Source organism: Aplidium turbinatum, chromosome 7, assembly GCF_918807975.1.
Source record: "Aplidium turbinatum chromosome 7, kaAplTurb1.1, whole genome shotgun sequence".
NCBI classification, from domain to species: Eukaryota; Metazoa; Chordata; class Ascidiacea; order Aplousobranchia; family Polyclinidae; genus Aplidium; species Aplidium turbinatum.
This window is the reverse complement of record NC_137478.1, coordinates 30,435,379-30,459,687: the sequence shown is the minus strand read 5'-3', so window position 1 is coordinate 30,459,687 and position 24,309 is coordinate 30,435,379. Positions and strand designations below refer to the sequence as shown.

The 24,309-nt window shown below is 38.6% G+C and overlaps 2 protein-coding genes across 2 annotated transcripts in view; one reads left to right on the top strand and one right to left on the bottom strand.

The window, feature by feature from the left end:
• Positions 1-4,305, top strand: part of LOC145774854 (FMR1-interacting protein NUFIP1-like) — a 16,165-nt gene extending 11,860 nt beyond the window's left edge. The window contains exons 6-8 of the mRNA XM_082586187.1: positions 2,343-2,538; positions 2,838-2,964; positions 3,442-4,305. Of these exons, the coding sequence (XP_082442313.1) occupies positions 2,343-2,538; positions 2,838-2,964; positions 3,442-3,537 (419 nt within the window). The 3' untranslated portion in view covers positions 3,538-4,305. The remainder of the gene's footprint in view (positions 1-2,342; positions 2,539-2,837; positions 2,965-3,441) is intronic.
• On the bottom strand, positions 3,986-24,309 carry LOC145774853 (organic cation/carnitine transporter 2-like). Its single transcript, XM_082586186.1, has 13 exons — positions 24,012-24,309; positions 18,704-18,756; positions 17,845-18,024; positions 17,422-17,525; positions 17,154-17,308; positions 11,563-11,731; positions 10,792-10,924; positions 10,144-10,265; positions 7,701-7,833; positions 5,862-5,943; positions 5,314-5,496; positions 4,363-4,492; positions 3,986-4,116 (listed from the first exon to the last, which is right to left on the bottom strand). Exons 1-13 carry the CDS (start codon positions 24,175-24,177, stop codon positions 4,062-4,064), a joined length of 1,665 nt encoding a protein of 554 aa, XP_082442312.1. The 5' UTR covers positions 24,178-24,309; the 3' UTR covers positions 3,986-4,061.

Genomic DNA, 24,309 nt, shown 5'->3' with positions numbered 1-24,309 from the left:
GCAAACGCTATTTGGCAACTGTCTTTTTTTCGTTGACACGTTTTGGCTGAGACTTCATCTCATTAACCCCTATTGGTAATCATGAAAACTGTTATTTTCATGTAAAACACATATTTTGAACGAACCCAGACATCAAAACTCGTCATTTTTACATTGATTCAACGTCTGCAGACGTTGAATGAATGTAAAAATGACGGATTTTGCCGTCTGGGAAAGCACTCAAAGGTAAACACTGGATAAAATGCAAGAATGCAAAAGATACCATATTGTCGAATTAAAATACAAAATCCTCTAAATAAACAGAAGAACCGGACATACATTTCTCTGTTATCATTTTTAATGTAAAAATTCCTTTTGTGGTCCCTTTGTCTGAAACAAATAAAAACTGTGCTGTTGAAATTTCCGATTGTAGTTTTGGTCTCAATCTCATCAACATGATTCGGAGTGAGCTGTTTGTTACGTAATTCACAAGGCTAATTGTTCTGTGGAGTGACCATTCTGTTGCTCCGTTTTTTTTTGGTAAAGTTATGAATATGGAACGTACCATATCACTGGGGATGTAACCGGTGTCATAAATATGATTTATGATCTCAGTGGTTAGGTCTTGACTCCACTCATCTAAAGCTTCGAGATCAACTATTGTGGAATAAAATACAAAATTCTCTACTGCAAATAAACAGAAGGCGTCGTTGGATTTAGAATTTTGTAATAGTTGAGGATTCTAATATATTCTAAGTTTGCATGCAGACGGCGATGCATGATACAATTCAATTTTATCTGAGCAAACATTGATAGTTCAAAAATAAATTTAATTCGTTTTTTAGTTTTAAGATCTCAATGGTTAGGTCTAAACCCCACTCATCTAAAGCTTCGATGATTTCAACTATAAAAGAAGCGATATTACAACATTCTCTAAATAAACAGAAGACGTCGTTGTCCATTTTATGTGAGCAAACAGTTAAATTTAATAGTTCAAACATTTTTCGCTAAATTTCATTTCAATTTGTTTTTCTTTGTCGGAATGCAAAAGAAACGATGTTGGATTACAGAAGGATTATCGTTGGATTTTCAAAAAAATTGCCGAATAGGGAACTAACCGCTAAAGACTGTAGCCCAATAGGGAACTAGCCAAATCGGATCAGCCAAATCGGACTAGCCGAATCGGGCTGTAGCCGAAAAGGGTAATAGCCGAATCGGACTAGCCGAATCGGATCAGCCCAATCGGACTAGCCGAATAGTAGCAGACCCTGTAGCAAGACAGCAGGCTCAGAATATGTGTGACTGTGGGGACTTGTGTTCAATCACTGCTCTCATCTTTTTGGTTGTTTTCTGTATCTTTGAGCGACTGAGCGTGCCTGCATATTTTGAGCAAGCTCTGAACTGACTTTTATCGATCGCCTGAGTTCGTTGCGCGTTTGCTGCTGATGCTGTGAAAGTCAAGAATGTGTTGAAACAAAAACGTTAAACTTCGTATTTAAAGGATTGCCAGCAACAAACCGCATACGACCTCATAATGGCAAAACTCCCATCACCGCAACTAGTTAGAGGCCGCTACACAAACCACATAGCTGGCGAAACAGCCGGTGCAGAGGTTTCTTCCCCTGGCAACAAATCAGTCGTTTTGGACCGCAGCATGTCCAACAGCTTGACCTTTCTAAATCGTCACTCGACTTTTAGCTAGCTGATGTCATCCTCAGTTGACAGTGGTCGCATTTTTATCGGCTAGCTTTGCTAATAGATAACTAAACCGGTACAAATGAACATTGATATTGCGTTATCAAATGTTAAAGCAGCTTCAGTGTCTGTCTATTGACTGAGCTGCTACACTCTTGCAGTAGTTACACATTAACACGTGTTGTGTGTTCATAATCACCGGAAAATATCTTCACAAGATTGGTGATGGCCCATTATTCGTTATTTTTTTGTATTTGAGTGAGTATTGCTTTAATAGTGTTGCCATATGGTGCTGAACCTTATTGATAAAGCGTGAATATTAAGTCTGAATCACTTGCTCGATTGCAATTGTTGAAGTGTATCATAGACCCGCTCGAGCTAGTTCTAAGAGGAAATCAAAAATAATGGATTTACAAAATTAAATTTACGATTATTGTACAAACCTAGATTGGTTTGCCAGCATTTTAATTCGCCTTCCCGTGCTTGCCATCCTTCAGGGATCCATCCTTCAGGGATCCGGTACCTCCGGTTCACTCAAAGCGGTGATTTTTTTTCTTTCTGTAAACGTTTGGACCGGATCCGAAATGTCTTATGCGTCCAGTTAAATCATTATTGTTGGTTTTTCCACTGGCTCTACTCATTGGTTTTATTGGCTTTTGCATTTTCAGGAAAGACATCTTTTGTCAACCTACCTTTAAATGGCTCTGTTCAGTCAACCGGAACAGCTCTCGATTCCTTATCACAGTTGATGACGAGTTACGTTACCGACGACGATGACGTCAGTGATGACGACGTCGATGCCAAGACGTCTACAGACGCCGGGGATAGTAAAAATTCCCAACCTTCCGTCATCACAGAACCAAAGTGGGTGAAGTGGTTTGTAAAAAATGTTTAGCCATTAGACCTTCAGTGTTGTCTTGCAGCACAACTGCAAATGGTTGAGGAAGTTTAAAATGTGGTTTGTGCGTTTATTACCCGAGATAAACGTATGAAACATAACATTTATTATATGATTGCCCCCAATAAAACCGAGTGGAATTTAGTTATGTTTTTTAGTTGCCAGAGATATTTGTGCATGACTGTAAAGTTTGATTAATTTCTTATCGTGTATCAAACAAGTCCCTTCTGCACTCGATGGATGTAAGCATAAGCTTGTCTTACAGTTTGCCTCCAATCACAAAGTCTTTGTCGCGCGGTCCGACAAAGCGGGATAACAAAGAAAACAGACACAAACGAAACCAGAAACCGCCACCGCGATCTCGACTTTCTAAACCTTCCCTGCTACAAATGGTGAGTGGTTTTGAGTTGCATTTCTTACTTGTACTTATCTCATCTCTCCTACAGGGGTCGCACAATTTTTTAAAAGAAATTGCTTTTCTCAGTTACTTTGCTGACTGTCTGAAACTTTCTAAAATTATCTTTCACAGCCTTCCCCAGAGCGACACAATGAATTGGTTATCAACGGATAAGTTTGATTTTCTATTTAAATTTAAACATGCTGGTAATGTTAGCAAAAATCCCCAAATTAGGTCCCAAGATTTTGCGATCGTGCCAAATCCTTGTGTTTAGTAAAGTATTTCGGTCTTCAACGTTCGCGTTTTGTTGCTTCTACTTTTCTCCAACCCCCCCTGCTATGTTGTGGCAAATGATTGCTTTGACGGTCGGAAATACCTGTTCAATAATCTTTAGATAAGATTTGCTTGCTATCAATTTGCCTTTGCCACAAGATGACTCTGATTGCTACTATCACTGACGTTGCATTTGCAGCTACTGGAGCCAGAGATAAGGAAGGAGAGAAACGACATCTTGCAATGCGTTCGTTATATTGTTCAAAACAACTTCTTTGAGGCAGTGGAAGAATAAATTTACGCTAATCGAACTTTACTCGTGAGGTGATACAAGTGGTGGTCGTATTCAAACGTCAGTGGAGATGGACAAATTTCGTCGGTGGTGGATCGGCAAATGTCTTCTACAAATTTACAGAGTCTTGACTATTGAAAACAAGGTTGGAGTGAATACACAGTTACACACCCTGAAATGCAATACCATCCACATGTGCTGTTACTGAATAACCTCTGTATGTGCATAGTATATCTGAAATCACAAATTGCAAAGTGCTGTTTTAAAGCAAACTAAACAACACTTTCGGGCCGACGTACTAAGTGGCGACGGGGAGTATCGTATTTTGGACAAGCCTGCTCATCAGGGATTGCTGCTCGTGTTAGCAGACCGCCCCAGCTTGATTAATTGATTTTGTCGCATGTTACCATGAGATGGTGGTGCTAGATCAGGCCCGCATAACATGTGGTCCGGGAAATTTAGTTTTCTTTTTGCAGGCCTGTGCTAGATGGTCTTGTATTCATTGTAAGTCATTATTGATTGTATGATCAGATGCTGGCTTGAACGATCTTGGCTTTATTTCGTTTCAGTTTCCATCTTGATCTGCAAGCAAGTGTAACGTCAGTGTTGCCTGCCTAGTGCCTATCATCGCCAGGACATTAGTAGTTTTTTTCAGTGATTAAACGTCTGCACACGTTAAATCAATGGAAGGAACCGCTGATTTGCTGATTGGGATCATTACGTGAATCTTTGGCTTAGTCCAAAAATCTTTAAATAAACCTTAAATCAACGTAAAAAGGTTTGGGTTGTGGTAAGACTATGTTCGCAGTTCGCACAACGTTCATTCACCTTTCTTTTACGTCTTCCAACGTCTCCGGGATCGGGACTCCTCTTGTTTCCGGGAGGAGAAGAGTGATCAATCCGCTGGTTATCCCTAGGATCATCATGATCACGTACGGGAGGTAGATGTTGGTTTTGTCTGGAATGCAACCAATTCTGTGATTTCAATCATATATGTGTCCAACCCTCGTAATGCGGAAATAAGAAACGTTAAATCGTATAGAACTATAGATAGATAGATGCAGCATCTACCAGATACAAAGCTGGTTTGAGAAGGAAAGAGGTGAAGTGTGGTAAGGAAGCGCGTTTTGTAATCTTTGCAAATATCTATATTTGTGTTGGTTTTGAATCTTTATCCTCGGACAGACTGTTAAAATATTTTTAGATTGGTTAGAGGCTCTTGACGCAGGGCCGGTTACCGAGATTGACAGATTGAAGTTTCCGATTATTGAAGTGTTGTTGCCGGGGAATTATTCCATTGCCGAGTGGTGAGAGCCCTGGAACGACGTTCGAAAGGGCGCCGGTTCGATACCTCAAGAGCATGCGACTGTGTCTTTGGCAAGACACTTAAAGACATGCCTGAAGGTGGTCACGAAGATTGGCTTCCTTGCCTTCCCGTCCACTTAATCTAAATTTCCAATGACCGGGCGTAAGCCTGGATACGAAAACAACAACAGATGCCGCTGTATGGAGACTGGAGAGCCTTCCTTAGAATGCGTTGCTCAAGCGCAACCCCGAGAGTGGAACCAGCGCTGCATGATCTTGAAGCTTCTTCGTTCACGAAGTCACGAGCTATCGGGGCGGACAAATTGCGTTGTTTATGATCAGAGGTGATGGGTATAAGAAACCTGTTAACCATTTAACCTTTTGAAGACAAAATGACAAACTACCGTAGGCTACTCGTAGTTGAATTTTAATCGGATTAATGCGTCATATGCAATCATGCATGTTCTACTCTACCTAAATACATGATATAGGAGGATACACTGGCTCCTACTCGAGCAAACACAGAAGCCCCTCCGACAGCGCTGTTCCTTATGAACGTTGGGAACAACTCGGCGGTGTAGATGTAGACGAGATCGAATGTGGCGGAAATGGCAAATTTTCCAAACATTGCCACAGCCACCTCTAAGTCAGCGCTCACTGGAACACAGAAAAAATTGTGCAGTGCAGAGATAAATCTACATTTTGTTGTTCGCTGTTTGTGAAAAATTGCCTGAACACAAGCCGACGTACCGTTGCCTAGGCTAGGCTTTGCTACGAGTGACGGTAAAGAAGTTAAAACATAGCCTACCCAGACAGCCACTTTAGCCGGTGAAGATCTAGTCAGATTCGTGCCTAACCTGGTAAAGATCTGGACCGGATAAAGTGGTTGCATGAGTATGGTCAGTGAAAGCTTTTTTGTAAAGGACGTTTCTTCTGTGTGACCAAAAAGCACTCGAGAATCTTCATTAGCTTCATGATTTTGTAGATATACGAATGTATTCTTGTGAGCGCCGTCTACCTACCTTGACGTAAAAAAGGACTTACTCCACAAGCGACGCCAGAGAGTACTACAGTAGAAATCATCAATGGCTTCCGTCCAATTTTCTGTCAACAAGAAATTACTTAAAGATAGGCTACAGCAATCAAAACTGGATCAACGTTTCACTCAAATGAAATGAAAAAAAAATTAGAGAATCAAAAGACGAAGATATACTTTATCTACAATTCTAGCAGTGATTTTAATATCCAGTGGTAATTACAAAAGTCGGCTTTGAAGCTTAATCGCAAAATATATTTTTGATTTTAGGCTACTACACACCAAAAAAGAAGTTGAAAAATTTTGCTTACGAAACAAATTGCGAAGATCAAAATACATCTGAAACAGCCGACTTAGTTCACAAACTTGTCTGTTGAAGAAAGCAACTACGCAGCCTTTTTCCATTCTTCGGAAATGGTGCTGACACTAGCCGCAGGGGCGCCGGAAGCGGGGGGGCAGGGGGGCGAATGCCCCCCCTGCCCTCAATTTTTCTGCAGATGGAGGGGCAGGGGGGGCAATGGTGCCTTTTTAAAGTCACGTAAGCTACTGCACATTTTGCAACATAACAATTTCTGCTATTCGCTTTTAGTCTAATTATAATCTTTCATTTTTGCCTCAAAATAATATTTACGGCACAAAATTTTGCAACACAGTACAGGCCTTAAAACTCGTTTCTTTTTCGGCAGCCATCGTGGCCTACCGGGAACTCCTCCTCGGCGGCCAAATCTGTGCGCTTGGAGGCCAAAATACAAAATAAAAATAACGATAGCACAAGTAAATAGAATTAAACTTGCAACAATGCTAAAATGATCACTTAGCGTTGTTGAAGTCTGGGCCTGGGCGACGTCCTACAATAGAATCGTTGCACCACGCAATAACTGCTTTATCGGGATTGCAATCCAGTACTGCGGGACCATCTAACGACACTCGCACGAGTGTCTCCAATGTGGCTGATTTTAAAGAAGTTCGCCACTCCCTTAGAATTCTTTTTAGCAACGAAAAACAACTTTCGACATGTGTTGACGATGATGGCAAGGTAATAAAATAAGTATTTCAATGATGTGAAGGACATTACCGGTACTAAAAGAAGCATAATTTTTGCAAAATATGATCAAAAAATGTTTTTCCCTCGGATTTCAACTAACCTAGTTCTCCTTTTTAACAACGATTCAATGTCCGACAACATCGAATCGACATAAAAACGACAATATTGCCAGCCAATGTAAATTAGCACTTCGGATAAAGACTGTGTTAAAATAAACGTCGGGAATTACAAACAAGACTTACAGCGCTGGTGATCGCAGATGGATATATTCCATCATTATAACATAGCATGATGCCCTTCTTTGTATACCGAACACTTGTAGGCTATCATTACTCAGTAAAAATTGAGCTGATAGATTAGCATTATCGCTATATCTTATAACTTGAAAAAAAATTGGCCTTTTAGTAAACAAAAGTGCCCTTTTTTCGTAATCTTGCCCCCCCCAGTCAAAAATCGTTCCGGCGCCCCTGACTAGCCGCATTACCCCACTGCACTAGCCTACTTACCTAAACAGCAAAACCATTTTTTGCATTGATTCAACCTCTGCAGACGTTGAATAAATGTAAAAAACGGTTGATTTGCTGTCTAGGTAGGCTTCCCCCTACATCTATTAAAACAACAGGAATGAATAAAAAACAGTAGAATTGGCTCGGTTGAACAGCATTCAGGACTTTTTTAAATATGCAGCGGACGCTATTGCAATAGCTAGATTGACACCCTAAAAAAAGTAAACACCCAAAAAATGGTCGCGCTACGCCACTGGTTGCTGTTGCAACTCACCTGAAGCAAGATTATCACCAAGGCATATGCTGGGATTTCCACTGCCGCCGCTACAAAGCAATTGAGGTATGGACTTCCGCCAAGATTCGAAGTATTGAAAGATATCCCGTAGTAAATGACAGCGCTGGTAAACCTGATATTGAGGTATTGATTGATGTGAGAATCTTATACGATGCAGGGAGAGTTTAACTGATTGATCTAGTTGGACTACTCCCATGGCGTTGCAAAAAAGACAAAAAATTGTTGTGTCTTTAACTTAAATATTTCTTTTTGGGTGTAGTTTATTAATGCCTCTATAAAATGCCGTGAAAACATTAAAATGGACAATTTAGGGTTGTTGAAATATCATCTATATTTATCATATCATCTATATTGAAATATCATCGTTTGTGCATAAGACCGAGAGGTCTAAAATGAAAACTTTATATTGCCATCAGTAGATGCTTGGATCAAGTATGATGGCCTTTTTAAGCTAGACATTAGCCGCGAACATGGTTGGCAGTAAAGGGATCTATAAAAAATGTTAAATTGTAAACAGATAAGCATTGTCTTTGGTGTGATTGTCGAGTTGTGAGAGGCCTGGTAGGGCACTCGAAAGGGCGTTAGTTCGACTCCACTCATAAGCATGCAGCCATGTCTTTTGCAGGACACTTGAAGGCATGCCTGAAGGTGGACACGAAGATTGGCTTTCTTGCCTTCCCGTCGACTTAATTCAAATCTTCAAACAGGGATGGAGGAACCATTTTAAAAGTAGGTGGGCCCAAAGGCGTAGCAGTCAAAGTTAATCAAACTTCTGGGGGACTTCGCCCCCCAGACCCCCCATAACATTGCTGCATACCTAATACTTCAAATCGCTTATACATCGTGTTTTCATGATTTCCTTTTGTGCTAACCAGCGAAAAATTTCCGTTTTTGGGTCCGATTTGGCCAAACAAATTACAAAATTATTAAATTGCTCTATAGCGCTGTACAAAATATGGCGATGTACACACAAATAAAAAGGCAATATACACACACAGTTATAATACCAACCTGGGAGAAATAATCTGCAGCATTATACAGCAGGCCTACGTGCATGCACTCAGGCCCGGATTTAGGGGGGGCAGAGGGGGCAGTTGCCCCGGGCCCCCCTATGTGGAAAAAATGTGATTTTGTGTTATTTTTTTCCTTTTGGCCTTTAAAGTTTCTGCAGAATGCTGTGCAGTACTGGACTGATGCTACTGTAGACGTAGAGATGGTTTTTCGCGCCGTAGGCGTGAAAAAATTTTTTGCACGGGGGCCCCCCGATCTAAAAGTGCCCCGGGCCCCCCATCAGCTAAATCCGGCCCTGCATGCACTGCATAGTATGTATATAATGATATCATTGTTTTAACCTCGGAAAACAATTAGATTGATTTATAGATTACTCCACCAATCACACGCAACCACACTCACACGTGCTTCCCATCAACAGTGGGCTCAACAGAAAAGTTTGAAGATTAGATTTCATCATTGAGCTATCAAAGATAACACAGCAAACAAAACTTTTTTTTTAAAGGCACGGCATGTGTGAGTCATTTTAGGGTATTTCGAGGCCCCTGATTTCGAAAATGCACTTTTTTCGAATTGGCTGTAGTTTTTAAGATAGCCTACAGCAAAAACATTTTTTTTGCAATTTTGAGCCCCTATAGATCATCGTGTCGTTTATTACATGGACAAAACTGAAAGTAATCCTAGGCACATTTCTGAGTTGTATAAACGCCATTTGAAACCAATCACCTTAATATATTATTTTGTTGACTTCAACAATATCAGACTTACTAACTAAGCTACTAAGTACAAATAAAATACATAGGCTACATTGTTTTGCTTAACAAACTAGACGAATAAGCAAAACAAAGCCATCGAGGAACAAACGCAATTCTTTATTATGGTAGGCTTACTATAGGCCTACTGAGCAACACCCATCAAGGTACGAAGGCCATTTATATCAATAAAGTAGCTGCTTAAAATTTTATCTTTGTTACGGAAGAATGTAGCCTAATCTTGGTTCGAAATTCAATTCCTGGTAGTTTCGAAAATTCGAAAAAACTAAGTGCATTTTTGGAATCAGGGGCCCTGAAATACTCTAAAATGACTCTCACCTTTTGTGTCAAAATTTTTTTGTTGGCTTCTGTAATCAAACTAGTGTGTATCAAATGAGTGAAGAGCTTTTTTTTTGGAACTCCTACTCTAATTTGCCGTTTTCACTACCCTTTCAAAGAAATTTGGATTTCAAAAGTGAGTGGGCCAGGCCCACCCAGAAAATAAAGTAGGTGGGCCCAGGCCCACGAGGCCCACGTGGTTCCTCCATCCCTGTCTTTAAACACAGCCTAAGACTGGTTAATGGTTATGACAAGAACATAAGTATTGAAAACTTGTGTTAGAATTATCAAGAACAACAATGTTGCCATTTGAAACTCACCATGTAAAGCAAATATTGGCTGTTATGAATAGAACAGTTTTGTTCTTCAGGTATTTCAACACATTGCAGCACGAAAGAGAAGGATTGAAGGAGTTCATACCGTCATCTTTATTATTTTTAGTCTGAAAAACATTTTAAGAGCATTTGCATAAAAGCACATGGCGTCAGCATGGCATTTACAGTCGGCTTTCATTGGTTCTGGGACTTCGGCTCACAAGGGCATCATACGATATCAGAATGGTCCCTTAAAATGCAGCTGAATGATTAATAAGCCTCAGACAAAGTTACAACAGCAGGTAGGCTAAGTCAGTGGTGTCAGTCCTTTGGAGCAAGTAGCTCAGTCGGTATATTTTTAAAAAATCTTTTATGGTCACTATAGAGGTCAAGTGCCATATAATAAATTTCCCAGGAAACTGCTAAAGGAAAAAGGAACTGATTTTGAGCTTGACCAGAGCCATTGTGTCAATTTTTGAAGGTAAGCAACACCATGGGAATTAATTTTGATACACAATAATATTTATGCGAGATGAGACAAACCTCATCAGAATTAATTTCCATCTATGCAACATATTACTGATTTTTTATTTTTGTAGGCTGGGCCTACTCGACTTTTGATTTACCGTAATGTTCAAGAAACAATAAATTTACCACCAATTCCCGAAGTAAATTTGTAATGTCGGTTTCCGACAAACCGTTAGTTTTGGCAATCTTCCGTATCAAGGCTTGAAATTCATTCATTTTTCCCTGACAGTATAACCAACGGGGAGACTCTGGAATCAACCTGAAGAAAGAGAAACAAAATTAAACATCCGAAAACTTCAAAGATCGCAAGGTCTGAAACAAACGTTAAATAATAATAGCCTATATCGAATCAAAATTCTTAAATACTTGATAAATCACAGAAAGTTTAAGATGACCGTATAAAAACAAAAGGCTCTTGTTCAGCAATTGCTTGGCATTACTTAAAATCAACAGGGATATCTATAAGTTATAACAAATAAACAAACCAGGCAAGCGTAGACCTTACAATTTACAGCAGGTGAATTGATTGTTACACTTTTGGTTGTTCGTTTAGTCTACTACTTGCTGCTCTTTGAGGTCAATTTATGTGATTATTTATCACAGCAGCGCAAAAAGAAAAGTGACCCTACTGGTGTATAAAATGGTTTTCAGTTCCGTAGAGTTTCCAATCCGGTAGTTATAGATATCCCTGAAATCAATCTTGCTGATTGCCATAAAATTGTGGCTTTTGCACTTTTAGCAGGGCTGTGGAGTCGGTGGGATTTTGGAGTGTCAGGAGTCGGCCAGTTATTAACCGAGGAATCGGAGTCTTATATTTTTCTCCCGACTCCACAACCTTGTTTTTAATCTACTGTATGTCTCCACAAATTGTAGTTGCAGTAGCTTAACCAATCTTACCAGTAATAAGGAATGAATAAAACCCCGCTTATCCCAGTAGCGGCATAGATCATTCTCCAGTCCTCGATGTAATATGCAATCAGCGGTATCACCATATAGCCAAGTGCGAATCCTCCAATTGTTAAAGTGCCAACTACCACCCTATTCTTCGTGTTCATTATCTCAGAAGCTGCAAGTGCAAAACTCAACTAAGCTATAGGTATTTTCAAGCAAGTCTAGCCTACGATTAGAAGTTAAAGCAAAAAAGAAACTAATGGTGAAGCTGCGTTTTCTGGGAATCGTAAGCTATATAAATCAGAAACAATGAAGCCTACTAGAAAAGAAATGTTCGATTTCGGTTCAATTTTAACTTGTCTCTTGTATTTGCAGACAACTAATGTGGTAGTCTAACAGGCAGCAGTGCCGGTTTTAGAGTATTGCGGGCCCTGTGCGGAATATGCTTTGCGGGCCCCAATGACAATGATCCAATTCAGTAGCGTAGCTAGGTATTTTGAAAGGGGAGGGGGGTTTTGACGACGTGTTTGCCGAAGGCGACACCCAGCGGCGGGGTGTGGGGGGCCTCCCCCAGAAAATTTTGAAAAATTACTTTGAATTTGGTGCATTCTGAAAGCATGTTCAACAAAACTTTGGGTATGAATATTATTGTAAAATTGTGATGTCCGGTGGCATAGCAAAAGGATAAAATCATGTTTTCTTTGGCATTTGATGCTTTGGCATTCACACCTGTACATTTTTATAAAATGCAATATTAGTAAATGGGGAAAGATCTGAGGGGCAATGGCTAGTGTACTCTGACTTAGCTGATGCAGTGTATTGCTTTAGTTGCAGTTATTTGGAGCAACAGCAGGCAAATTGAATTTTTTCTATTGGAAATGACAAAAATTACTGCATTTTCTGAGTAAATTGCGGGCCCCTAATTTGCATTTATTTATTTATTTATTATTCGTCTCTCCATAAACAGAGAGAGTGAGAGAGAGAGTGAGAGAGAGAGAGGAAGACAGAAAGAGAGAGAGTGAGAAAAAAAAGAGAGAAAGAAAGAGAAAGACAGAAAGAGAGAGACAGAACCTTTTATTTTGTCTGTTGCGAGTAGAGATGTAAAAAAACGTTTTTTTTTGTTTTTAAAAAAAACGAGCTCGTTTTTTTTTGTTTTTTAACGTTTTTTTTTTTTTTTTTCGTTTTTTTTTTGTTTTTTATTCGTTTTTTTTTGTTTTTTTTTTGTTTTTTTTACCTATTTTGACATTAAATGTCACAATATGCAGCAATTAGGGTAAACTCATTGCAATAGCGTCTCTTTCAACAAACAAACAGTCTCATAACTTGTATAACTTATTTCAAATCAGACTATATGTCTGGTATATTGTTTCATTGCAATTTTGTAGATCTCAAGTCTCAACAAACGAGCCATAAAGATTTCTCATCGTCTCAAATAGTAGTAACAGTGTCCTATGGTTAGCGCATCTCAAGTATTGTCTGTAATTTGGTCCAGCCAGTTGTTAAATGCAGTACCACACTCGTGTACAGTTTTGAAGCCACCTGGGATTTTGGTTAATGGGCATGTGAGGACCAGGTGGTCAGTGTCCTGTTTCTCTGCTTCACAAAGGCACTTTTGACCAGCACACCACATCTTTTCCAGTACAACATCAAGAAGTTGTTCCAGTTGATGTGCATTTGGTGCAAACTTGATGAAAACCACACAAGCGGTTCTCGAGTTATAAATGAAATAACCTTAGCCACTAGGTGGCTTCATAAATAAGGAGCAATAGAAAAACGGCAATATCTCAAGAACCGCTCAACATATTTGGATAATTTTTAGTTCTACCCCCATGTTTTCTGGGTGGGCTATCTGTTTATGAACATTTAAACAAGTTTTGGCTACTACTTTTTGAGATAAAAAGAAACTAACCTCTTGTCGTTACGCACCGATAAGACCATGATGCGTAACTTTAAAAAATTTTTTTTTTTTTATTTGGGTAAAGGAAAGATTGATGAAAAGTTTGGCAAAAGCAGTGTAGTGCGAAAGTCCGAACTTTAGCCCAAATCACATTTAAATGTAGTGAAAGATGGAAACATTTTGATGTTTTTTATTTTCCCTGAAGAGGTTCAATACTCCTTTGTAATGTCATAGTCATGTTTGTTTTCCCTTAATCACACCATTGTGCTGTCATGATGATTATGTGCCTGATCTGATACAGACGTTGGCGATCATGGTCTTCCAAACTTCTCTGTCATTTGCCATTCGTATAAAATCGTTCGTTTTAACTGTTGTGTTTGTGGCCCATTGATTCAAGCTGTTTAAATAAGTTAATCTTTGTCGACCTCTGCTTCTTTTTCCCTGTATCATCTCCAATATTTTTGCCAAACTTTTCGTCAATCTTTCCTTTACCAAAAAAAAAAAATTTTAAAGTTACGCATCATGGTTTTATTGGTGCGTAACGACAAGATGTCAATTTCTTTTTATCTCAAAAAGTAGTAGGCCTAGTTCTCAAATAAAATAAGTTTTCATCTTTGATGTTTGTGTTGTATTTTTATCCTGCATTGCGGGAATATGGGTAAAACTTTATACTTGTCAGGAAAAGTATTATGAAGCATTTATTCATTATGTGAACACTGAACGGTGCTGAAAAACTCTACTTTAAAGGGAAAATTTCTTCATTCAAGGTTGGTAGGTACTAGCAATAGTCAACATGGGTGGTTGGCATTTGAAAGGAACATTAACCTAAACCTTTTCTGACAAATGCACTTACTTTTGACAGCTAAAAATATCAGTGATAAGATCTCTTGCATTATGTCACAAATGATCTGCAAGAAGCATCAATGACAAAGTGTCTAAGACCTTACAAGTTACAACACACGAAAAGAATACTTCTGTTTCAACATTTATGAAGCATATACAATACATCGTTGTTAAGCTATCAGTTAAAAAACATGTTTAAACAAGCTATTGGCAATAGCTTGCATTAGTAAATTACCAGAAACAAGGTAATGTGTGTACTGTGTTCTGAATACTGCCGTCTTGTTTTTGCCAAAATTTCGTCAACCCATTGAGTGTGTATAAGAATAACCAGTACCGGTATACTAACATCGTAGGCTAACTTCCATAAAAGGAAAAAGAGATTAACTCATCTACATTATGTCATGTATCAAATTGCATTAATTCAATGTTTGTCAGGTCTACTGCCACAAACATGCCTTCTTCTTCTTCTTTCGCTTGAGACTAGATCAAATTTCAGGGCAGGTGGTGGAGAGCCAGGTGAGTGTAGCTTCGTCCAGCGTTGCTATACCATGCGTTCCATTTGGTGCCTTGTAGATCGGACATTCGAGAACGACATGGTCAGCAGTTTGTTCCTCCGCGCCGCATTCGCAGGCCGATGAGGGAGCCAGACCCCACTTGTGCATGTTGGAATGGAAGCGACCGACTCCGGTTCGGATTCTGTTGAGCTTGACCCAAGTCGGCCGAGGAAGGTCCATACCAGGGGGGCGCGCCACCGGGTGGGGCATAAAACCATGTAGTTTGGTGTCGGTGGCGCACCATGCTGCATTCCAAGTGTCTTCCATGAAGTGTGCTGCGCTGATGGCACGATCGCTGAATGGTTGTAGTAATTCAACAGCAGCTGGCACAAAGGGGTGTCTTGACTTTAGTTGCCGGGGAGATTCCTGAGGTGGGATGTTGAGTTTTGCATGGAGCAAGTGGTCAGGATCCCCCGCCCGGCGAGCCAGGTGTATAATGGCTCCCTTTTCGGCGAAGCTCAGCAGGTTGGATGCCTGCAAGGATTAGTAAATACTCTGTTGGAGTTGGGCGCAGGCATCCAGTCACAATTCGCAATGCGTCGTTGATTGGGCTGTCGATGAGGCGGGTGTGGGCACTGCGGCACCAGGCAGGGGCGCAGTATTCAGCAGTGGAGTGAACCACTCATGTTGGGACTCATGTTGTCAACCTCCTCGCGGTGAGTCCTGGTAACTGCACAAAACAGGCTAATGACAACAAACAGAGACACATCAGGGCGTCTCTGGGGTGGTAAAAGGATAAACCCTCGGCCCCAGAGAACGAAGAAAGAAGCCAGAAAAAGTCCCAACATGACAAACATGCCTGAGAATGAAGAAGAAAGCGAAACAACGTAGGACTATGCAAAAACATATGCTGCTGCCAAGCGCAAACACTTAGGAATTTCAGCACAACCATAAAACCATTTTTACTAGTTTAATGTTTTTCAAGAGCACTATAATGAAACTAAGCTGCAAATTGTAAAAAATTTGCAACTTTTCCAGAAAAATATAAAAAAACCAAAAAAAAACCAAAAAAACCAAAAAACGAGTGTTTTTTTTGGCCCAAGTTTTTTTTGGAAAAAAAAACACGTTGTTTTTTAAAAAAAAAACGTTTGTTTTTTTGCATTTACATCTCTAGTTGCGAGTATAGTAGGCCTATACGGTACAAATATACTGTAAACAGTACGAATAAAACAGCACCATAACAATCTAGATTCCGCAACAGACAGGAAGTAGCGAAAGGCTAAATTAGTCATCGAGTTAGCTGCTTCCCTGTTTTCAATGTAACAATTGTCAAGCATCGGCATTACGCTGAAACAAGATAGGCTTCCGTAAAAATGAAAACAAAACGTTGTTTACTGCTGCTACTCAAAGATCAAAAAATACCATGCCCTACAAAAGTAGTATGAGAAAAAAAAACACCTAAGTTATGCAAAAACAACAACTGTTAACTGCTAGCATAAAGAACGAGGCAAAAATACTAAAAGTAAGCCTAATCATAGTTTATAACTTCATACTTTAACAAAATCAGTCAGTTTAGGCCGACTTGAGTACAGTTAATAAGATTGCAGTCGTTAATAAGTAGTAGGCTACGTAGCACAAGTTCGTGAGTATAGTAGGCCTACGTAGTAGGCTACCAACAATGTTCAATCCGAAATAATTATTGTCAATGTTGTGACAATAAACACAGTCACAGACAAAGTTCATTCATGTAATAAATTTTAATTTTTTTTCATGAAAGTTTTTTGTACTCGTAGCCCCGACTATTTCTGAAGGTAAATCATTCCATGTTTTAGGACCTAAGCAGATAAAACATGACAATAAACCACTAATATAATTTGGCATTCTTTGAAAAGATTTCCTTCACAAATTCAAATCAAGTTTCCTTGATTAACAACGCTCAAATCCTCGAGCGTATCTAGAAGTTTGTGCCACAAAAGGGAGTAAGCAAAGATGCAATTTACCATGTTTTTTTGTGCATTGTAAGCAACTTATGCCTATAGGTTTAACAATGAACTTCTCCGGGGTTAATCGCCCGACCGTTTCTATTCCATAGACCGTGGTTAACTAAATAAAAGAGACTGTAGTAGACTTAGATAGCTGTAGACTTTGAAAACTGTATCATGTATGGTACAAGATGATACAGTAGGCTACACTATTTATACTATTCATGAATGAAAAAGAGAATAAACTACTTTCAATACTGCACTTTGTAATAATTTTCCTTAAAGAGCGTTAAAGTAGCCTAATACGTTTTCAGGTACAATGTGATCGTGGGAATTGTCACAGTGATGCCAAGTAAGAAGTGAGAACTTGAAGTAACTTACCTAAGACGAACGCAGCAACATAGTTTATCATATTTGTTGCACCAGCAAAAAACATCAAGGCCATATACATTGGAGGGGAACTGGCTAAGCCGCAAATTCCGAAGAATAAAAACATACTGAACGTTCCAATCAAGAATACGGGTCTTCTTCCGGTCCTGTTCATGTTTCAAAATGAGTTAAAGCAACAAAATAAACTCTTTTTGTCGTATCCAAGTTTTTTATCTTTCCAATAATTTCAAATTTTCAATAATCGATTTGACGACTATACCTGTCCGATACGATTCCACTGATGAGGCTCCCTGTGAGAACTCCGATCATGAAGAGAAAGGCAACGGTAGGTTGGATCCAAGACCTCGAGCAAACGATGTCCCACTGTATGAAGACAATTCGTTAATTTCTTGTGAGAACAAATCACTTATCTTGGGATAAGTAGTCTTTATATTATACTTATTCTATTTTCTGATGTAAACCCAGTACAATGTCATCATAGGCTACATTTTGCAATATATCGTATGTGATAGTTGATTGATTTAACCAAACTTTATTGATCCAGCAACAAATCGAGTAACTACTAGGAAGGCTTCATCACTAAAACAGACCGAGTCCTACTCTCGGACAGGCGTCTGCCCAATCCTTGCTTTGATATCATGATCATGACTCATGACCAGTAAATTTAAGTCGGTTTTCTTACTTCTGTCACATAAGTTGTTCGTCCACCGGTACTTTCATACACCCAACCGTTCGAACACTTTAAAGTTTCTTTGGAATTATTGACAACGTTGGTTTCGTTCAGGACTTCAGAAATATTGTTCTTGTAAACATCGCATTGGTGAAGCTTGCCTTTGTCATCGACTGGTATATACAAGCGAATCTAAAACGAAGAAGCTTTTGTAATATTGATCTAACAAAAACCGCAGTGATGCATTGTAAGATACATAACCTAGCCCAAAATAAATTTATTTTCAAGCAAGTCAGTTTCTAAAACTCTGTTTCTATCTTTAAGATCACTTTCGATTGAGCTGAAAGCAAACGACACAATAATCAATACAATGAACGTACGTTTTTATTATTGTTTTGTTTGCATATTTAATTTTTTAGCTATATTCAGAGATTGATACAGCAACTGCAAATGAAGTGCCCGATACAGCAAGCAGCGCTAAAATATCAAGAGTAAAAACTAGCAAGAAAAAGTTCTGCTCTTTTCAACTTCCCTTGTTATTGTACCTTAAGTAGCCCATAGAAAAAAATATATAACTAATCATAAAATAATTTAATGGTATTCTACTAATTTGCATTGTCTGTAGTAACTTAATAAAAGTTCAAGATTGCACAAATAAGTTTTGCACTGAAGTATCTACAATTTAATGTACACGTTAACTGAAGCAGAAGGTATTACTTCAGATTTATGTTGCAAAACGTGACAATGTAGACAAAACGTGACAGTAGCCCACTGTTAACAGCAAATATGTTTACTGTAGGATTAACAACTTTATTGTGGAGTAGCTAGGCTAATATTCTCTGCGTGTAAGAGTATCACAATATCAACTCACAAAATCGTTGTCAAAGTTTTCTTTGGCCACAAAAGATGTGTTTGATTTGACGTCTGCAAAAAGAAAATTGAACTCAACATCGCAATAGTATTAGACCTAGGCCTAGTTTGTCTTCGCGTTGTGTTGGTCAGCGGGAGAACTGTAGGTTCGTCCAAAGCGGCGATTTATTGAAACTTCGATGCATCCCGCAAACGTGTTTGAGAAGAACAATGTATGGTAGGTTTTGAATCTTTATCCTCGGACTGACAAAGCCTTGATTGGTTAATTATTCCTGGCAGTTTAGCATACTTGTAGAGTTTCGCATACTCTTGATCGAGGCAGGGCCGGTTACCGAGATTAACAGAGTGAAGTTTTCCATTTGTTGAAGTGTTGTTGCCGGGAAATTATTTCATTCACAAGATGCTCCTAAATGGAGTCCTGAAAATACTCAAGAGCACTTCCCGAGAGTCGAACTTGCGCCGCGTGATCTTGAGCCGGGCGAGTAACCACTGAGCTAACGGGGCAGACGATTGGTGAGTATAATTGGCATTGTTGTAGTAATGCAACTACCTTAAGCCAGTGGATGTAGTTTACAGACAATAATTCAACACTTCAACAAGCGTAAAAGTTTTGTTTTTGTTTTCAACAGCTTTAAACTTTTCTCAAATTAGGGCAGAATTCCTTATCTGGCAACTCTATAGAGTGTAAATATAGCCACAGCCTATTTTTTAAACAGATCTGGTTTTAAAATAGAAACACTGTTCGGAACACCATGTGTGCATTGGCCTTGTGGATTAACATAGGGCTACCATATGTCCTCTTTTTAGAGGATTTGTCCTCTTTTTTCAAGAAAAATGAATAGTCCTCCGAGGACACTCAGAAATGCTCAAACGTCCTCTTTTTTGGTATTTTGAGTTTTCTTGCTTAAATTTTCAACAGGATTTTATTGTTGTGCGAATTTTCGGCGATGGCTTGTATGTGCTTTCCAAAACAATTTTCTGCATCAATGTAATATTCAAAGATAATTCAAAAAATTGGCGTAGCCTATCTTGTTGATCCGTTGTTGTAAACAATCAGACGTCTACACTCTACAGCCTACTGCAGAGGTCCGCAAATACTTGTTGGCGCGACCCAAAAAACAATCATTCTAAATCTTAGCGACCCAAACGTTTCAGCATATAATTTTGTGCAAGATAGACTACTTTGCAATTTAACATCAATAAAATTCCTTTTTTTTTCGGCGTCTCCGCTTATTAAGCCCACATTGGGAAAGGACAATTTTGGGCTTATTAAGCGACTAGGCCCACTAAAGCAGGGAGACGATTTTCTGCCACTTCTATACCTTCAGTAATTCCAGAATGAACCAAATTGGGCTTAATAAGCGGATGGACCTATTTACCGAAGGCTTTATAAGCGGAGACTAACTTACTGCACTACTATTGAAAGGATAAATTTTCTTGTACAAAATTCTATGAAACTTGCACATCAAAGAGTATATTATTGTATTTATTTTGTGCCAAACAAGTTATATTTATAATAGGCTAAGTTTAAACTGTTTAGTTTAGCGACCCACAGTGGATGGTCTCGCGACCCAAATTTGGGTCGCGACCCACTATTTGCGGACCTCTGCCCTACTGTATTGTAACATATCAAACACCATTGTTTCGCAGTTATCGAAAATTTGTGATTTTGAATTTGGAATTTTATAAGGAAATTTGTGACGAAATAATAAATTTTATAAATCAAAAAACTGAGTGGGCTATATAGGCTAAATCACGAGAAAATACATTAAAAAATGTGACCTAAAAATAGAAAAATGCAAAAGAGTTAATCGTATTTATAATTTACGGCCCTCTGCATACTTTTACAAATAAATAATATTTTTACTCAGATTTTATTAAGTTGATTCAACGCTTGTAGATGTTATGATTACCAACTTAAGAGTTTGGCTCGTTGGTCAAGTGAAGCAAGTAGGAACGAATTTACAAAAGTGCACCATGAATAACATAGCTTACGGTAGGCTACTGCAAAAAGAAATCGTGGCACAGATACTTTCAGTTGATGCAGATGCAAATAGAACACATTTTATGTACGATTCTTGTTTTAACCTCAATGGTGCATGGGAATAAACAGCCTTTTAGTTATCTCAGTCCGTTTTCAGAATCTTATTTATTGTGTAGCATACAATTTCAATCATATGTCATGCCAACAATTTTGTAATTTCAGAGCTGGTCCTTTCTCACTGAAAAAGTTAAGGGGTTGCTACCTGGAGGTGGTGCCTGATTTGTCACATTTTGTAAACTTTTGCGATCGTTGCTGTCTGACTTAAATTTTCTAAAAATCAGCTGACTCGTAATAATATGAAAGCTTTTTGTTGCTTTGAGGAAGCAGTCAAACATGAGAAAAACTATATTAAAAAGCGTTCAAGCAGACTGTTAAATTGTCTTTGTATGCAAGTCCTGTTACCAGTCTGAGTGAAATCTTATAGGTTAAATTTTCTTCGTTTTTCCAACCCTTGTGATGTTGAAACTCATTGTGTCACTTGGGAAAGAGAGCAAAAGATGTTAAAATATGATTTTTTAAAATTTCATTCAGACAGTAACCAAAAGTTGAAAAAATCTGGAAACGTGTTGCAGAATGTAGGCTAACAAATCAGGCCTTATAAAGGGGCTGCAAAATATTCATAGGCCAAATTTCGCATAGCCTACAAATTTATCTTGTTTTTTGCTGTAACTTTTGCTGCATAAGTTTAAAATTATCCAAAAGAAGTAAAAGATTGTCCAAACGTAAAATTTTACTTGCTGGCGAAACGTGTCCTCTTTTTGGGCTATGAAAATATGGTAGGCCTAATTAACACGCACCGCAAATTTTGCTTGTGATTTGTGAGATATCATGCGACATGTCGAGCTGGGTGGGCCCGGCAGCAACATCTGCACCGGGGCCCGGCAGGGCTCTTGAAAGCCCTGGCTCTAGGTGCCTATTGCCTACAGCTGCCAGCATCTCGTCAGCTGTCAACCTGCTGTTTGTGCTGTTTCCTTGCAAGCCGTAAAGCAGGGGTCGGCAACCTACGGCCCGCGGGCCGGATCCGGCCGGCCAAGCAAAATTATCCGGCCCGCAGCATTTTTGCAAATTGTAGTTGGCGGGCCAAAACGAACATCCCATTATTTTATGCTGCCATTTGGTTTTACATAACAGAATTAAGATTACTAAATGTTATGTAAAACTTTCGCAATTTTTACTTTTCCATATTTATCCGTAACGCTCACTTGTAATCACGTAGCCTGTGTACTTATGCCGCAACAATGCTTAGTTAGGGCATTGTCGCCATTTTGAATTTCCTTGATATTCTTTCTCTGCGAACTGCATTTTAGAGAGAGCGACGTTGCAGGCCTGACAGATAGTTTGATAGATTTGAAGTTTTAAGAATTAGTTTGTTTGAAGGTTGATAATTTAGAAATATGTGTAGCTTAGGAAGCAGGAATTGGCCTTTTTAGTGACAGCCGGTCCAGACTTTTAAATTACTTTATTTTTTAGAGTTATAATTTACTCCCAGTTCCATTTTTCCGTTTTTTTCAACAAGTGATTCTTGTCTTTAAAGAATTTGCTGCTTGTTAGAATCCACCAAGCATAGGAAATTATCACAAAGCGCCTTTGTACCCGCGACCTATCGATCACGGGTCGCTTTGTTATAGTAAACTAGGTTTGGGGCAAAATTTAGCTTAAGCTTGCAGAAGGTAGCATCAAGGTACTTGGCAGTTTCACCTTGAAGTCCGGTTATATTAGCCTATTTACTGCATGCTAGTTGCAGGCTACATGAGTTGCGTTAGTAATAGTCAATTAACCGTATATTTAACGGCAAGTTGAGAACACAACTTACTGATGACCACTTGCAAGATGTTATGATTCTTGCCTCATCCAACCTATCACCTGACCTTCAGAAACTTTCTAGCAGGAAACAACATCAAATATCACATTAATGTTGTGCTGTCAATAAATAAAGTACTTGGTGTTTTTCGTTACCAATTGTTACTAATTTTCTTTATATTAATCTATATAAGCCTATAGTAGCTAAATATGGAGATACTCTGATAAGAACGCCAATTTTAACAATATTATGAAAAGTAAAGAAAACGGAAGTGCAAATGGAAAACTTGTACGGCCCGTTGACATCTGCGCAGTTTTGTTTTGGCCCGCGACTGAAGAAAGGTTGCCGACCCCTGCCGTAAAGCGTGCTGGTGCAAAGCGGAAAATACAACATGGTTTCAATTTGGACAAAACGTTTAAGCAATTTTTTTTTTTGATACTGTACAGTGCGCAAATTTTAAATTAAAATAAATAAAAAAACTAAAATGAAACAAATTGCCGATTGAGTAGATGTAGATCTGAGGGGTGGTGCAGGGATTTTAGATCATGGGGATGCGAAACTACATCCGCTTTTGCTTACATGCCACTATACTGTAGAAGGGTTACCTTTTTTAATTACAAAATTATGTAGACTATTTTTCATAGGTTATACAGTATACAAGAGTAGTTAAGTTGTTTTGAAGTAATTTAAGTTTTTGTTGAAAGCAAGCCCGGGATTTCCAATTCCGAAAGCAAGCTTGTAACAAACTGTAACAAAATTGTAAAATCGATTAAATATTAACTGTTTTGATGTGGCCGGAAAAACGGAGCTAGGCGTTCCTTAATGTAATGTACCTTAGCGGTGAGAGCGCCTGCACGTCAGACGAACAACAAAAGACGTAGGTTCGAAAACGTATCAAAGCGAAACGTCTTAGGAAGATATTTGATAACATGCCAAAATAAATAAGACCACACAACTCTATGACAGCCTATAGTTTAAAACCGACTGTTGCGTAATTTAAGCAAATTACGTCTGTAATTGGCAATGTGTGTCAATACTAAAAAAAACAAATCAATAGTTTTTTTTTCAAGTCTAAACCTTAAACCATTTGACCAGGTTAAAACTCACAATAGTATTTTAAAAAAATTTTTAATATAATTTATATTAAAATTTTTTTTGATCGCCCATTTGGGGAAGTGTCATAGTACCAGATCACCTTTTCCAGTTAGTTTTTCTCACGTGTGTCAATACTAAACTATTCTTCAAAAGAACTGAAAACGAACAGCTTAACTTTTTGAAACGTTTGTTGAACATGAGATTAGTATCTACATTGTGAGTTGTGAGTTTAGTATCTACATTGTGAGTTGTGAGTTTAGTATCTACATTGTGAGTTGTAAGTTTAATATCTACATTGTGAGTTGTTTATTGTTTGGTTAGGCGAAAGCAATCACTGAAAAAATAAAATTTTTGTATTGAAAAACTCACCATCAATTTCTGGTAGGAAACACCTATGTGGTGGAGTTATTCCAACAAATACAATTGAAAGAACTAGGTAGCCGTTAGGCATGCTGCTCATAACAAGATAAAAACATAACCACTTTTGGAATCGGCCAAAGCTACCAATTTGTTCCAGGATGTCTTCGTATTTCATTTTGTCTGCAAAACCTTTTAAAATTACAACTAAATCATTATTTGTGCTATAAACTCACAGAAAATAAAATGTTTTGTTCTTATAGAATCAAGTTATTTTCAGTTCAAATAAAAAATAAAAAATGCTCAACCG